Source organism: Emericellopsis cladophorae (assembly GCF_022114955.1).
Source record: "Emericellopsis cladophorae strain MUM 19.33 chromosome Unknown NODE_13_length_450635_cov_117_157991, whole genome shotgun sequence".
Classification (NCBI taxonomy): domain Eukaryota; kingdom Fungi; phylum Ascomycota; class Sordariomycetes; order Hypocreales; family Bionectriaceae; genus Emericellopsis; species Emericellopsis cladophorae.
Window position 1 is genome coordinate 365,704 of NW_026250938.1, and position 15,118 is coordinate 380,821.

Consider the following 15,118-nt stretch of genomic DNA (forward strand, 5'->3'; position numbering starts at 1 on the left):
GGGCCAAGATATGTAATGTCTTTGTCGAAAGCCTCGGGCAAAAGGATCAAGAGCTCATCATAGACTCGGATCCATGCTCGTCCTCTCGTCCGGAAAGCGGCAAATGACCATGGGTATGTGGTCATGGTCTCACTACATGGCTTGTCCCATCAATGCACACGGACGATTCGGCAGAGGAAATCTACGTTCTACTCCAAAGAAAGAAAGAAAGACAAATGACGACTCACGTTGGCTCGGTGCTTGCAAAAGTAAAAGTCTTCGAGCTTGTGTTAATGTCTGACATTTGGCCCCTGGGCCTCGGCACCTTTGCTGTCCCAACTGTTTTCTGGGGTCAGACAGCATGTATCCCACTGGATTTGAGGCGTTGGGTTTTGGTACCTCGCGGTATCCGAGGTATCTCACCGCTGCACTTATGAGCGAGAGCTCTCGACTATTGGCCCCCTTCCGCTGGCCCCCCATGGCAACCGAAGACAAGAGGCACAGCCTCGACGCCCGATGCGGGCGATTCTCTTATAGTCAAAACGCACATGAACAGATCAGGTCATTGAGTCTAGAAACACAGTTCCTCGGTGGGGCAGGCCGTCGTCAAGCCAAGTGATGCAGCGTGAAGCGATCTTGTGGGAGATAGACAGCTTCTTCCTAGCCGCCCGTCACATCGTCCTATGAATCACCTCTCTGATCTCAGGAAGGTCTCAAAGGTCTGTCTTTGAATTAGCATCGTGTCACCTCCAAGATACTGCTCGAATTGGTGCTCACCCGCATCCTTGAGGTGTCACGACACCATAGAAGCAGTCTCCTGAGGTTTTCTCGACAACTTGGTCGCTTTCGATCGGAGTGATGACGAGGCCGCCCAGCGCCATCTGTGCGAATCCAATTGCCGCGAGCGAAAGAGAGACGAGCTTCATGATGTATGTCAGTGGGGCTGAACTGTGATGTGTTGTTGGAGTTTCGATGAGGTTCAGATTATAGATGACTGGGTGCACGTCAACAGTGCTTCGCTGAAAGTCAGCTCAGGGACAACAGGCAGACAGGATGAGAGATAGGATTTGATGGAGAAGGCATGTTGGAGAGAAAAGATTGAATGTCAATCATGAGGCAGAGGTTGATGGTCTGGTCAGGAGTCGCTACGGTTGGTGCAGCTGGCGTCTCATCGTCGGTTTCAGATGGACCAGGCCTCCAACATTCAACCACAATGCCAGACAATGCCGCGACCCAAGACAGCCCCATAGGTCAGAAAATTCCCGGGCGCTAATTATCTGACATTACCTCATTTGAAAGAAATCGCAAGATTTAATCAACGGAAACATCACTACGGAGCTACGCGAAGGCAGCATTGCTGCATGTCGCACTGTCGAGGTCGTCCCCATCGTCAGCGGACTGTCAGAGTGGCCGTTTCAAGCGCGTACATCAAAGTACAATTGAACAGATTGGTTGCAAGCTTGTTGCAGCGTGCCATTCCGTGCCTCAGTCTAAAGACCACCACCAAACGGCACCCAACACGCGTGATGATTCGACATACCTTGAGCATGCTATTCGAACATCATCTCAATGCTCTCCCAGGGCCATACCGCAGCCTCACACTGTAGAGACTCAATCGGAAGACAAAGCAGTCCGAACAGCTTTGCCGATTCATCAGAGGTATCTCGCCGCCGTACATACAAAAGACCCAACCCATGTTTCCCTATTCGCAACCGTTCGCTATTTCTGCCCCGGCTGAGGGATGACCAGATGCATATACGATGTCATGAGCGCACCGACTGTGTCCCACCAATTCGTTAGCGCTCGTCCTGACGACCAGCATCGGAATGGATACGTACGCGACATGAGGACAGACAAGTAACCCGGCATGGCCGCATTCTTCTTCTGCGACGAGCTCTCGCCGAGCCAGTTCTGGATCGCCACAACGACAGCAACCCTATTCCCTCGTCAGTATAGATTCCCTTATAGTAGTAGCCCTCGTGTGCTCGCTTCGTGGTATGAATGTATCGATCGAGGGGCTGCGTCGGGGTCGGGCGAGGCGGCGTACCATCCAATCACCTTGTTGCGCATGAACATGGCCGCCATGGGCAGCGTCGAGGCCATTGAGGAGGACACGTCGGCTTCCCCGCTGGCCTTGGGTTCCTGGTAAGGGATGACTATCGCACGCGCGTGTTAGCAATCTGTCCCTGTATGGAGGTCGCGCTCGCGCTGGCGCGGGTTGGTGTGTGTTGAGGTGGTGGAACCGTGGAGGGGAAACGTACTGAGGTCTTCGCGACGGAGATCCTTTGTTGGCGCCATTGTGTCGGTTGCTGCGAGGGAACGGAATCGGTCGGGGGAGTAGAGCTGTAGAGGCGTAGGCGATAATGGCGCGAAGATGGATGGCGACTCGAAGTCTGGGGACTGGAGATGGGGTCCAATGGGCGCTAGCCTGCTTGCGGACATTGGGTCTTGGCAGCATCTCTTGACCTCGTCGCTCACCTCATTCGCCTCTTCCACAACGCAGTCTCAAAACGCGCTCGTCTGAGTCATATTTTCGATTTCAATGCTATACTATAACCATATGACCCCAATGGCAGATATTTTGGGACCCTCCATCGGGGCCAAACGATCCTTCCAAGTGATATTTTGCTGTCCCAGCACGCCAGTCATCAAGCATCTTCATCATCATCGTTCTCGTTCTTGTGTACAAGCGAGCCGTTCCCTCACTCGACTCTGACAATCACTCTCCAGCCCAATGCGCACGCCTCGCGGATCGTGCATGCCAAACAACCCCTCTTCCGCCTGCTGATGAGCGCGTTCCAGCCCATCTGCGCGCACAAGGCTCTCACGAGAATCTCCATGTCGGACCCAAACTGTCGCCGGCGACATTCGAGATGCATCTTGTCCGGCAAGCTGCCCCTACGTCCGAAAGAAGGCAAGGAAGCAGAGCCTCCCGACTCCACGCGGGTAACAACAGGTGAGGGAGGTGGTGGCTCGGCGTAATTCGTGATGCAATCGATCACCAGGACACGATTGTCGTTTGCCTTGGGGTTTTTCTGCGGCGAGGGACCCAGGAAATCAATGAGCGGGTGCCCTCGTTTCTTGATGAGCTCCGATATGTGCACCACGGAGTAGTGGTACGATTTGTGCAAGGGATGACCTAGGCTGTTGTTAGCTTGTCACCACACCAAGTGACCTGTAGACCTACCAGCCCTGTAGACTGATCTCGAGGCGCCGCCGAGCATGTTCTTGCCCGACACGTCAATTTGCTGAATCGTCGGACTTGACGGCGACTTTACGAACCGCACCTTTCGCGAAGGCGAGCATGGATGCGCCGTCACAAAGCTAATGTCGTACGTCAGCGGGAACGTAAAATCCTCGCTTCGCCCCCCGCCGATTGAGACGGAGAATATCAGTTTGGCAGGATAGGAGGGCAAGTCAGGCGCCGCAGTGGACTCTGTCAACGGGGTGCCGGTGAACTCGCTGAGGGGCGACGGATGGACCGCCTCCACCGAGCGAAGCAACTTGAAAGACCGCAACTCAATGGCAGCGGCTGCTGGTCGTTGTTCGTAGTTGTTTTCGTGCGGCATCGTGAAGTCGCCAGGCTCGAGGTTGCTCTCGTCTGCGTCACCGAGAATGTACGAGTCTCGCTCGATGCGTTTCTTGCCCCAGATCCTCGCTTTCTTGCCCAGGCGTTGAAGGTCATCTGGCACGTCCTCAGCTTCAATGTTGAGCCAGCCATCCGATGTGCTGTCGGGCACGATGTCGGTCGATATCCACCCCATGCACTCTGCTGCCCCCACGCCTGCAGCAAGCACGCGCCCCACGATGCATGACGTGCTCCAGAAACTCTTGCCCCGATACACAAAGCCTCCACACAGATTGGCAAACGATCCCAGAGTGCCCATAGCCTCCTGGTCGTTCTCCAACAACGTTGACATGAGAAAGTGCGAGAGCGCTTCGCCAGGCAGCATGAGAGCAAAGATGTACGACTTGGACAACCACCCAGAGGCATGTAACGCGGCAGCCATCTTCCTTCGCTGCGCTTGCACCTTTTGTGCGTGATGCTGTTGCCCATGGTGACTTGTGACGTCCCATGCCCCAAAGTATGACGATCCCGTGGTAGCGATGCTGTGCAGCGTCCCTGGTGTGCCCATTGTAGTCGGTGTTAGGTCGCCTGTGTTCTCAGCGTTCACCGAGATGCGAGATTCGTATGCGTCGATGCCGGGCCAGTGTAGCTTCCTAGCGAAGTGAGTGAGACCATCGACCTGCCGATGGCCGTTTCGGCCCTTAGTTGTATAGTGGTATCCAGGTTTCAGAGATTCGTCGGAATGCTTCAGGGTCATTTTGCTAACCAGCGATGCCAGCCAGCCTCCATTTTGTTTCAGGGGATCGACTTGTTCGCCGGGACCGGCCTCTTGTTTCACCAGCTCAATGTTGTCCAGCCAACTGCGGGCCAGGAGGATGGACCACTTGACAGATTGGTTTGCCTGTCTTTCAAAGTATAGCCCGTCTACAGGCCGAAAGTACTCGACACCATTGACCTCGCCCTCCGTAATGGCGTCCAGGCGGATGAGTAGTTCGGTCGACACAAGAACCTGCATGAGAAGCCAATATTTTTCTTCTGCTCTCTCACTCGCGCTAGCGGCATCTTGAATGTCAGTAGCATCATCCAGCTCATCGCCCCCAGACTGGCCCCAGAGCACTTGACCCAGGCGTATGCGCCACTCGACCCTCGAGAGGTCGATCCAGACATTGGCTGTGGCCAGACACTTGACGAGGGCGTTGATTTGATTGATCAGACTGTAATGATCTCGCTTGTCTAGCGGTGTCGCGGATGGTCTCATGAAGCTTTGAAAGAGATCGTTGTACGTTTCGACGGACGGTCTTTTCCGCATGTCGTTGTTCCGATAAATCTCCCCATTCCTCTCCAGTCGATGCATAATCTCTGGTTCTGGAAGCCGCCTCAGCCAGCCGGAGTGAGCCAGCATCCGTGCACGGGCGTCGACAATAACCTTGGCCTTGGTGCCGACGCTCTCAAAGCCAAACTGCTCCTCTTCCAGTGAGTCACCCACCGGCAGTTCAAGCGCAGCCTGGAAGCCCATTGTGCCCTTCTCTAGCCCCTGCATGCTCAGCATGTTGGGTCTCTCGCGACATCGTACATGGAAATGCGCCTTGGTGCGGCTCTCGGCTGATTTCCTGGCGGCTGCATCATGGTTGAGATCTCTTGTCAGGTGCGGCCACGCCGTCACCCCGCTCCAGGCCTTGTCTTCGATTTGAACATGGTCAGTCAAATCTCTGATCTCTACCTCCTCGTCAAAAGGAAACGCGACACTCGGATGAGGCGCGCCTGGGAAGTAGCTCTCTGTGCGGCAATAGAATTGAGGAGCGCCGGAGAAGAGCTTCTCAATGTCATTCTCGTCGAGCGTCGTTGCCATGGTGCCGTCAGGTCTGATCACTGCCCCGATGGGCAGGGCATTGGACGCGGTATCGTCGACTGGGCTGGAGCTTGGCGTGTCGATGACCTCGCCTGATGGAGAAAGTGTGGGCAGTGGGTTGTTTGGTGAGTATGACGATGGCGGGGGTGGCGCTGTGGATGTTGGAGTCTGAGTCGCACACGTTAGAGCCAGGAATTGGAAGCGCGATTGTGAGGAAAGGGACTTTCAAGAAATTGAAGTCCAAGACTCAATGCGCTGTATTGAAGGACCCTTGAATGAAAGAAGTGGTTCGTTGTTGAGAGCCGAGAGCCAGTGATGCCCTCGTGACCCACCCACTCGCAGCTGGGCCGAGCTGATCGTGTAGGAAACAGGCACCACGCAATAAGTGCCCTCCTCAGTGTCAAGCGGATGACCTAGTCTTTGCAAGTTTGGGGAGACCGAGGCCAATTTCCTCAACTCGAAAAGCGAGTCGAAGTAGATGTCGGGTGGGTAGAATAAAAGGGAAATGGTCTCACAGTAACAATTACGGCATCAGAGGTCCCTGGAATGGCACTGATAGCCGCTTCTGGAGTTGGAGAGCTCGGGCTTCCCCGCTTCAAGTTCCGCTGGTGGATAAGCCCCTCCCAAAGTTGCTGGATAGACCTTCGTCGTGGTCTCGTATCGTCTTGGCTTCCGATTTGATCGTTTCCACCTTGGGAGTGATGGCTCGAGGTTGACTTCCTCGCTAACCTAGAGCGCCGCCTCCAGAGTGAGGCCATCCCCAAAACGCGACCCGAGGCTTAGAGGAACCGCTACTCCGCCAAGGCTGCCGGTATCACGGGCCGCAGCAGGTATCGATTCGCCAATTCGGATTCGGAAGCGCTGATTTCGGTGGGGATTCTCGGGCTTTGGCTGGCGACAGATGGACAGTACAGAGCGTAGAGACGAGCCCACGACTCGTTTTACCAGGAGGGACGCTTGTACATATGGACGGCCCGCGTTGTATAATCATCAATGATCTATGCGCAATCCACAATTTCCGCGTGGAACAAGGCACAAGGTGGCTTGCGGTTTGCTGCGAGATCTACGCACCTTGACGCAATCGCCAGAAACTTGGATCTTGATTGCCAATTATCGCAGGGTCTCGAAACCAACCAGGGGGGTACAACCGCAGTTGTGCCATGACGCTGCTGCTTCCTTCGCCATCCATGATATCTGTTATAGTATCTTGATTCAGGGTATCTTGAAAAACAAACAGTGCATCTCGGTCATGTTGCTCGCTTGATTAAACCGCCTCGTGTACGCCGACACTGACACCACTGTCGCTGTTTTGTTGCGTCGTGCGACCATGTTTGAGTGCCGGCTCCTCCAACACCGGGCAATCGGTAAGGTCAGTCTACCCTTTGACTGAGCGGATTTGAGTGGCTGGGCCCGTGCTAGATTGATGCCCATCCAGGTGTCGGTATTTCAGGCGAGGCTGTACGATAGTTCCCCTTGGCAGCTGGGGAACTTCTACGCGGGGAGTGAAAGAAAGAGTCAAACTCCATCATGCGGGTGGCGTGTCGTGGATGACCGTGTGGATGTATTTCGGGTACGGGACAATCATGATTTCCTGCTTTTTCGTCCGCAGTCGTAGGAGCTTCAGCTCGTCCTGGCCATAATCTCAACAACGTGCTAATGGTCAGAGACTTCAATACTCACGTCTGTGTCCATTTCTTGTACAAGTTGCCCGGAGCTATTGACATAATTCCATACCATGGCAGCGAAATCCTCGATGCCCTTGGACTCGCTCTCTTCGGCCGCGGGTGCCTCGTTTGAAAAGGATGCAGCCGTCGCTTCGTCTCGAGACTTGGATGTTCGCAAGGCAGAAAGATCGCCGGTTGTCTTTATGATAGAGCCTGTCGTCCGATCGAGCACAATGCTGGCCTTGAAGCCGGGCTTCCTAGAGAGGCGGCCGAGCATTTCATCCAACGCGGCTCTGCCATTCGTCTTTGTCTCTAGGTGAGCCAACGGTGTTGCGACGAAGGGTTCGGTTGTTCGCTCACCAACGAGGGGTCGGCCATCATGAATATGCGAGGTTCGTAGATCGTAGCTTCGACACAAGAGGGTTTGCAATACGAACGGTGGACGTGGCTGGTGTGGAAGCAGCGGTTCCCGTTCTCAAGTCGCGTTACGTTTCAATGGGGATCCGTCCCGTCCCCCACGTCAAGAACGATTCTGCCACATTACACCGCTAAAATTTAGGCCGACAGCGACAGCATCTTGTATCCTCACGTACATCAGGCAAAATCATTCTAGCCCAGTATATGCTGGCTGTGCTGTTTAAACGCTATCAGGCATTTGATCTTGTCATACAGTATCTCAGTACTTTCCAGGAACATTGATAGAGTTGCCCAACAGTCACCATGGGGAAAAGTGCCAAGAGGAAGAAGGAGAAGAAGGCGGACTTTCAGGTGAGTTTACCGTCCATCTCAAGAGAAGCAACCTGACTGTTCAATTCAGAAACCTAAATACAAGGTCGGCAAAGCAAAGCCCAAAGCCTCCAATGTCACCGATACCAGTTTCAAGGCCAAATGTGAGCTCCATCTTCAACTTGTGATCTCATCTCAAACTGACCGTTGACAGCAATTGTCATGGGGCAGCAGTCCCTCTCCACAACTGCACCCGATGTGATCCAACAATTCAAGCACAGTCTGTCCGTGGCATCATCCTCAAAATCGGACAAACAACGACAAGAAGGATTGGCGCATCTGACTGGTCAACTGAGCCAGCAACCGCCGGTGAACCCCGTTGGCACGCACACCCTCCTCGTCAAACTCCTCCCCTTGATAACAGACAGCTCTACTCCGGTGAGGAAGCAGTTGCTCAAACTCTTCGAGCAATTGCCGGGCGAGCAAGTACGGTACGCCGTGGAGCAGGCGACCATGTTCATCAGGGCCGGCTTGACACATCTCTCTGCCGACATCAGCAACGATGCGCTGAACTTCATGGAGTGGCTCCTCAATGCTGCAGATGTCGATGTGGTTTCATGCCCGGGAGGCTGGATCAAGACGCTGAACACCTTTTGCGCCACTCTTGGTTGGTCTGCGGCTGCAGGGAAGGACGGCTGGTCGTCTGGAGGACGGGGTGCCGCCGTACGAGGAGGCAAAGCTTCGATCAATCAGTCGCGCGCTATTGATATTCTTGCCAAGTTTCTCGCGGCGGGTTTCGTTCCAGAAGAGGCTGTGGCAGAGGACGAAGGCGACTGGGATCATCTCTATCGATTACCTCGCGACCCCAATGCCTTTGCATATCTCAATCTGACGGGCATGCGCAGGGATGAGGATGGCGAGATGTATGCGGACCGAGAGTCAAGGCAAAGGGTGTTCCATCGAAGATTCTTATCACATATTGTGAAGGGTGTTGAAGCGGCCAAAAAGGAGGGCGGCACGTCTGGCAGAGCTGCGGCGGGATTGGATCAGCTCCTGAGAAGCGACATGGGCATGGGGGACTATGAACCTCTGGGTGCCATGGATACGGAAGATCTCCTAGACTTATGGTGACAACCTTTGGCTCCAGCTGTGTTGTGGATGTGAACGATTCCTCTTGGCAATGGTGTGCTCGACTAAACCCTAGAAGACCATGCACCAGAGGGCTTGTATGTTGCCCAAAAAGTCAGAATACCGAAAGTCTTGCCATGGCGGTGTTTGGGATTGTCCATCAACTGTCTCTTCGACGCCATATTGGCTACAATCAAGCGCATAGTGCCTCATGGGCCAACTACACGACACTTCACCATCCTATTTGCCTTAATGCGCGTCCGGGCAGTTGCATATCACCGCTTGTCCTCTAGGCTGCGTTGGCAAAGAAGGGTTCGGGGCCTTCAAGCCATGGCATTCTTTTCTCTACTCCACTCTCCTGGGCAAAGCTTTGTTTTGCGGTGCTAGGTCTTTCATACCCCCTGCGACATCACTATTATTTATGGTTGCTAATGAACGTAAGTAGACACTTGAAAACACCTCTGGTCTCTGCAAGTCTCTCAGGACAGTGGCGTTATGATCCCAAGTGGTCCCTGTTCTTTGAGAGACAGTGGTGGTGGTGTCGGTCTGTCCTTAAGGAGTGTCCAACCAATATGGCCTTCGCACTTCTGACCATCCCCAGCCCTCTCCAAGCGTACTTTTGCTCTGAAGACGCCACCTGAAGGATCTAAGATTCAGTTCTTGCATTCTCTTCCCTCCGATGTAGGAATCCCTCGAGTTCTACCCCGCTCTAGCTTCCGTGATCTCCTGTGAATCCGCTCAAGTTTAGATCACATCAGACGAGAGCCTCGTTCACTGATACTGTTGGCCTGCGCTATAAACATGCCTTTTGCTGTTTACTTCCAAGGCAGGTACGCGTGCATGGGCCCTTCTCGCTTATATAAATCCCCCTCCCCTCGTCAAAGTCTTCTCTCCTCATCACCACCTTCCTGACCTTTTCTTGTACCACTTCGTCAGCATCCGACCTTTCTACTCCTTCTCCGAGCAAAGTCACTCACTTCACGCACAATGTCTACCAACGGCGATTATGAAGACACCCACCACGGCCTGTCAGCGCTGCCCACCACTGATGCTCCTGCTGCCGCTGGTTGGACCGTGCCTGACGTCCCTTTGGACGCCTCAGCTCATGTATCTGCGGCCGAAGCATGTGTATACAAGTGGTGCGAAGAGTACGGTGACGTCGGTCCTCGCGACCAAAGTCTGGAACATGATCTCTTCGGACCTGAGGTTGACCGTGGTCTTGACGGTATTGACTATGCCAAGTGAATCTCTTCAGCTCTTCCCAGGACCAACTAACGCATGCAGGGTATCGGAGGTCGCTGTGATCCAAGAGGGACCTACCCAAATCAAGCCAGTCGCTAAGTTTGCTGACGCTGGTCTGCATCCTGCGATGCTTGAAAACATCGCGATGGCGGGTTACAAGGACCCGACACCCATCCAGCAGTATGCGATCCCTGCCATTGTCTTGAACAACGACGTGATTGGCATTGCACAGACCGGTATGTGTATCTCGATATCTCCTCTCTGTATACCAACCAGACTAACGTTTCTCCAGGTTCTGGCAAGACTGCAGCCTACATGATTCCCATCCTGAGCAAACTCATGGGCAAGGCGAAAAAGTGGGCGGGTGTTCGTCCCGATCCGACTTCACAAATGGCCGTGACTGCTGAACCTCTGGTTCTCATCATTGTGCCAACGCGAGAGCTTGCCATCCAAATCTTCAACGAAGCTCGCAAGTTCTGTTACCGCTCCATGCTCCGCCCGGCCGTTGTCTACGGCGGTGGTACCATGAGCGCCCAGCGGGAGCTTCTCAGCCGCGGTTGTGACATCCTCATTGGTACCCCTGGACGTCTGAAGGACTTTGTGGTGCGCGCTGATCGTACCTTAAGTCTCCACCGCCTCAAGTACGTGGTTATTGATGAAGCTGATGAGATGCTTCATGACGATTGGCACGATGAGCTCAACCCTATCTTGAACGCACAGCAACAGCTTGGCGCCATGCGCTACGTTATGTTCTCTGCGACGTTCCCCAAGGCGGCCCGGGACCTGGCCAAAGAGTATCTAGCCGAAGACCACGTCAGGTTCCGAGTTGGTCGCGCTGGCAGCACAACGGCCAACATTCGCCAGCGCATCATCGAGGTTCGAAAGGAAGAGAAGCACGCCAACTTGCTGGCGCTTCTCGACGCCATCACTGGCGTACGAACGATCATCTTCTGCAACTCGCATTTCTCTGTCGATCACGTTGAGGATTTCCTCTTCCACAAGGGATATCCCGTGGTCTCTATCACGAGCCAACGGTCGCAGCTCGACCGTGAATTCGCGATGCGTCGCTTCCGCTCTGGAAACGCCCCCATTCTCGTAGCCACAGGTGTGGCTGCTCGTGGCATCGATGTCCACAACGTTCAACATGTGATCAACTAGGAATTGCCCAGCATGGACTATGGCGGCATCGAAGAATACACGCATCGCATTGGTAAGTTTTTGTGATAGTGTACTCGGACCAGAAGCTAATCAATACCAGGTCGCACAGGTCGCATTGGCCGCAACGGATTGGCAACATCTTTCTTCGGTGATAGGGACGAGCCCATCGCCGACGTGTTGGCTCGCACCCTTGTTGAAGCTGGCCAGGACATTCCCGAGTTCCTTCAAGACTACCTTCCCGACAGCATCACGAAGGAAACTGTCAAGTTTGAGACCGAATCTGACTTTGACGAGACCGAAGCGCAGGCCGGCGACGAAGCAGATGGTGGTGCTGGAGGTGGCGCATGGGGAGGCGAAGCAGGCGGTACCAGCAACAACGATACAGGAGGTGCTTTTGGTGCCGACAATGGTACCTCTGCTGGAGGCGATGCCTGGGGTACGACAACCTCTGCCCCTGTCGAGCAGCAGCCTCAGGCTACAGCGGCTTGGTGATCGATTGGCTATCTACACTCGCTGAATACAGTTTGAGGTGTTCATAGATCTGTGTGTAATGCTTGCTTAGGTGTGTTATGTGAACTACTAGACTAGTGTGTTGTCGTAACAGTAAGCTCAGACTCATGGGACGTCACGGGCAATGGCTTGTCACTTTCCGGATACCATCCTTGAAAAGGGGACACCGCGCTACCGAGTGATCACCCGTCAGGCTGCTGCGGCCGATAATTGTGGGCAACGTATAGCATGACACGATTCTCGTGTATGTATGTGTACGTGGACTTTGGGACGGGCTGTGGTGAGTCAAAGTTGACATGACATGTAGCTGGGACACTAAAATATGCAACCCACAATTGCGGCCGAAGATATTGTGACTCCGTGAAGAGCTCGGCTCTAGTACCTCATCAAGCCGTTCTCGACTAGGCATGCATTACAGAGGTGGTGGTGAAAAAAGGTGACCGCCTTTAGTCCGTAGGGTAGGCCACCCTTTTAGAGACGAGGTAGATTTACCCGCGAAGCTTATTTCCCCTGAGACAGGCATAGACAGGGATAATCTCCAATCACCATTGGCGCAGTGTAAGCTTGGCGCTCTAGAATCACGATGATCTCAGAACATAGTGGTCGCGTGCGGAATTTGATGGGGTAACAGCTTTGCACACTTTGAGGGTCGAGGGATATAGAGGTTGTGTGCTGCGGTCGCCTGGAGGGAGGCTCAGTGACGCTCATACACACAGATCCGTGTCGCAGCATTCTTCAACCATTGATTGTCCTTTCTGCGGATCTGCGATCGGCGGGAGGATACTGTAGGATGCTTCGAGTCTGCGACAGGAGTAGGGGATCTGCATACGTATCATCACACGAGGGCCGATCTTTCTTTACAACGGCGGATTTGTCAACGCCGAAATGTCATGCTCGGACCAGCAAGAAAGGGGTCAACCCCCGAGCCTTGTTGATGTTTTGATCATGCTGAGATTTGATTTGCGACGCCGTGTAGGGCTGATTGTGGCAGTGAATGCTAGGCGGTGGAATTCGTCAACATGCCGTTACACCGTCAATCCAACCGCACTCTCATCCCACTCTGGATGCTGGACAGCCAAAAAGGGGAGGACGGAGGCCAGGTGTGACAATTACCGGGATACAGTGCGGTGCAACTGCAGCCTGCAGGAAGGTCAAGGAACTGGAGACTGGAGTCGCCGTGGAGTGTGCGACGAGCCCCACCATTTCTACAAGGTATTTTTTGTAAACACGCAGCGTTGATCAGCAATATCGTTACATTGCAGACGACTGCAGAACTCTCCAATGTCTTGTGAAGTTGTGGGGAGCATTGCTAGTGAAGGCATGTGGCATTCCTCAGGACCCAGGAGGCCAGCCACTTGGGACGGGAAAGCCAGTGAGCTTGATAACAACTGAAAATCCAGACAGCCTCATTGTTGGACTGTTGGCACAAGGTAGACGTACAGATTAATTAATGCACGCCGACGGTGGATGCAAATGCAATTTATCCATACGGATTTCACGCAAGTCGGGCCTCTCACCACGTTCAAAAGTGCGTCGGGCCCCTCGGGACCCCGAATGCCCACGATGGAGACACCGCGAAACGCGAGGCACGAACGACGGGCTCTTGCCAGTACTTTTGGAGCTGGAAAGGGCATTGAAATGCATTGCAAGTGTAGAGGGCTCGCTGGCCACGATTGCAAGTCGCTTCATTTCTATAAGCTGAGCGTGGAATGAAACACGCGCGCAGGCGCGACGTAATGCTGTGCTCTGCTTCATCAATGCGTTGTGGCGAGGCTGGAGTTAAGGGACCTATTACCTGCTTGTTCGGCATTAAAAAACAGTGCGCCCGGCTTCTGACAATGTCAGCACGAGCTAGACTAGACTAGCGGGCCCGCATGACGGCAGACGCTGCTTTATAGGTGATTATTAATGGGAGCCCAGTTCGACTCGAGGGAGGACGGGAATTGTCAGCAGACCGAGCGCCATGTCAGCGCTTGTCAGTGTTTTCTGTGTGTTGCAAGACGTGAGCTTTGCTCATTCCTCTGTGCAGTACGGATACGGATAGACAGATGGGATTGCGGAGAGTAATGAAATAAAGGGGCAGTTCGTTGGATTTGAGCCCGGGGCCATTGACGCCAGCGCCGGACTGGACCTTGAAACGACAAGATTGATACGCAGTCGAAATTGGCTGTGGCGAAGCCTGCATGGCAGCGTGGAACGCATCCACGATCATCGACCCCTAATTACGCACTGCAGATGCTGGACGAGTGCTGATGATGCTCTCCTGACCAGCCTACACGTAGGCTGTTGACGGTCGATATACACCACAATTTTTAATAGTACGTAGCCCAGAGTTGAGGCTCTGGCTGGCGGTGGGCTAAAATCTAGGGGTCCGAGTCAGTGGTGACCGATTTGGCCGACTAGCCCGCCTCTGAAATGCAGCCCGAGCTTCTATTATGGAAAATGGATGGATGGGTGACGCCGTGACGGGAGGTGGCTTTTGAAGGCGACATGGACATGGGGCGGCATTTTAAACCCAGCGGCCTGCTTATGAATCAATCAGCGCTCTCAGTGTTCCCAGTTGTATTCACTGGAAGTCCAGTCCATGTCCAGTCGCTGTTGACAGCACAGTTATTATTATAGCGGCGTGCAGGACGCCTAAGAGACCTTTGGGTCGGAAGGTCCGGGAACCGGGCCTGTCGACAAATGGCCTGAACGACCCAGCATAGGGGCCATTCACAGGGCCGGAGTCCGCTGTGGGCACGGAAAGATAGCCTGTACGTACAGTACTCCACCCTGCCGCCCCAGTCCCGTGCGGATACCCCTTCCTCGCCCTCTGTGAGGCGTAAGCCAGAGTGGCCAGCCAGCCTGCCCGCCATTCATTGTCACCACTCTCAATATCCATCCTCTCCATCCATCCATCCAACCATCCCGCGTCCAGTCCAGTCCCAACTTTTCCCCCTTCAGCAACCAGCCGCGCTGTCCGTCTACCCTCACGGATTCGGATCCCCGAGTTTCCCACAACGCCGCTCATCGCTGGCCGACGACACAGCAGCGAGAAACAAGACGTTTCTTTCTTTCACATCGCGCGACATTACCGTGCATCATCCACCACCTCTGGACTCACGGTGCTTCGTCCCCCCTACCACGGGCTATCCGCCTCCGTTCTCGAAGCATCGCGGTATCCACGATCTCTTTTGCGAGCACGGCACGACAGCAACCTCGCATTCTGGCTGACAACTCGGGGCTGAACGGGCGCTTGCCCGCGACCTACTCACCACACACTGCCCCCTCGAGTCCTCGAGAGCCGACGAC

General features: G+C 54.2%; 3 protein-coding genes across 3 annotated transcripts; 2 read left to right on the forward strand and 1 right to left on the reverse strand.

Annotated features, from left to right (window-relative positions):
- Window positions 1-1,698: 1,698 nt before the first annotated feature.
- Window positions 1,699-7,337, reverse strand: J7T54_001355 (uncharacterized protein; the record flags this gene model as incomplete). Its single annotated transcript, XM_051505323.1, has 7 exons — window positions 1,699-1,757; window positions 1,818-1,915; window positions 2,027-2,135; window positions 2,241-2,379; window positions 2,697-3,118; window positions 3,167-5,564; window positions 7,131-7,337. The coding sequence occupies 7 exons, from the start codon at window positions 7,335-7,337 to the stop codon at window positions 1,699-1,701; spliced, it is 3,432 nt and encodes a 1,143-aa protein (XP_051363354.1).
- Window positions 7,338-7,780: 443 nt separating this feature from the next.
- Window positions 7,781-8,917, forward strand: J7T54_001356 (pre-rRNA-processing protein IPI1; the record flags this gene model as incomplete). The annotated part of the gene is made up of 3 exons (XM_051505325.1): window positions 7,781-7,828; window positions 7,878-7,950; window positions 8,001-8,917. 3 exons carry the CDS (start codon window positions 7,781-7,783, stop codon window positions 8,915-8,917), a joined length of 1,038 nt encoding a protein of 345 aa, XP_051363355.1.
- A 984-nt stretch (window positions 8,918-9,901) lies between these two features.
- J7T54_001357 (ATP-dependent RNA helicase-like protein) lies at window positions 9,902-11,806 on the forward strand (the record flags this gene model as incomplete). The annotated part of the gene is made up of 5 exons (XM_051505326.1): window positions 9,902-10,155; window positions 10,199-10,392; window positions 10,449-11,251; window positions 11,315-11,366; window positions 11,415-11,806. The coding sequence occupies 5 exons, from the start codon at window positions 9,902-9,904 to the stop codon at window positions 11,804-11,806; spliced, it is 1,695 nt and encodes a 564-aa protein (XP_051363356.1).
- Between the last annotated feature and the right edge of the window lie 3,312 nt (window positions 11,807-15,118).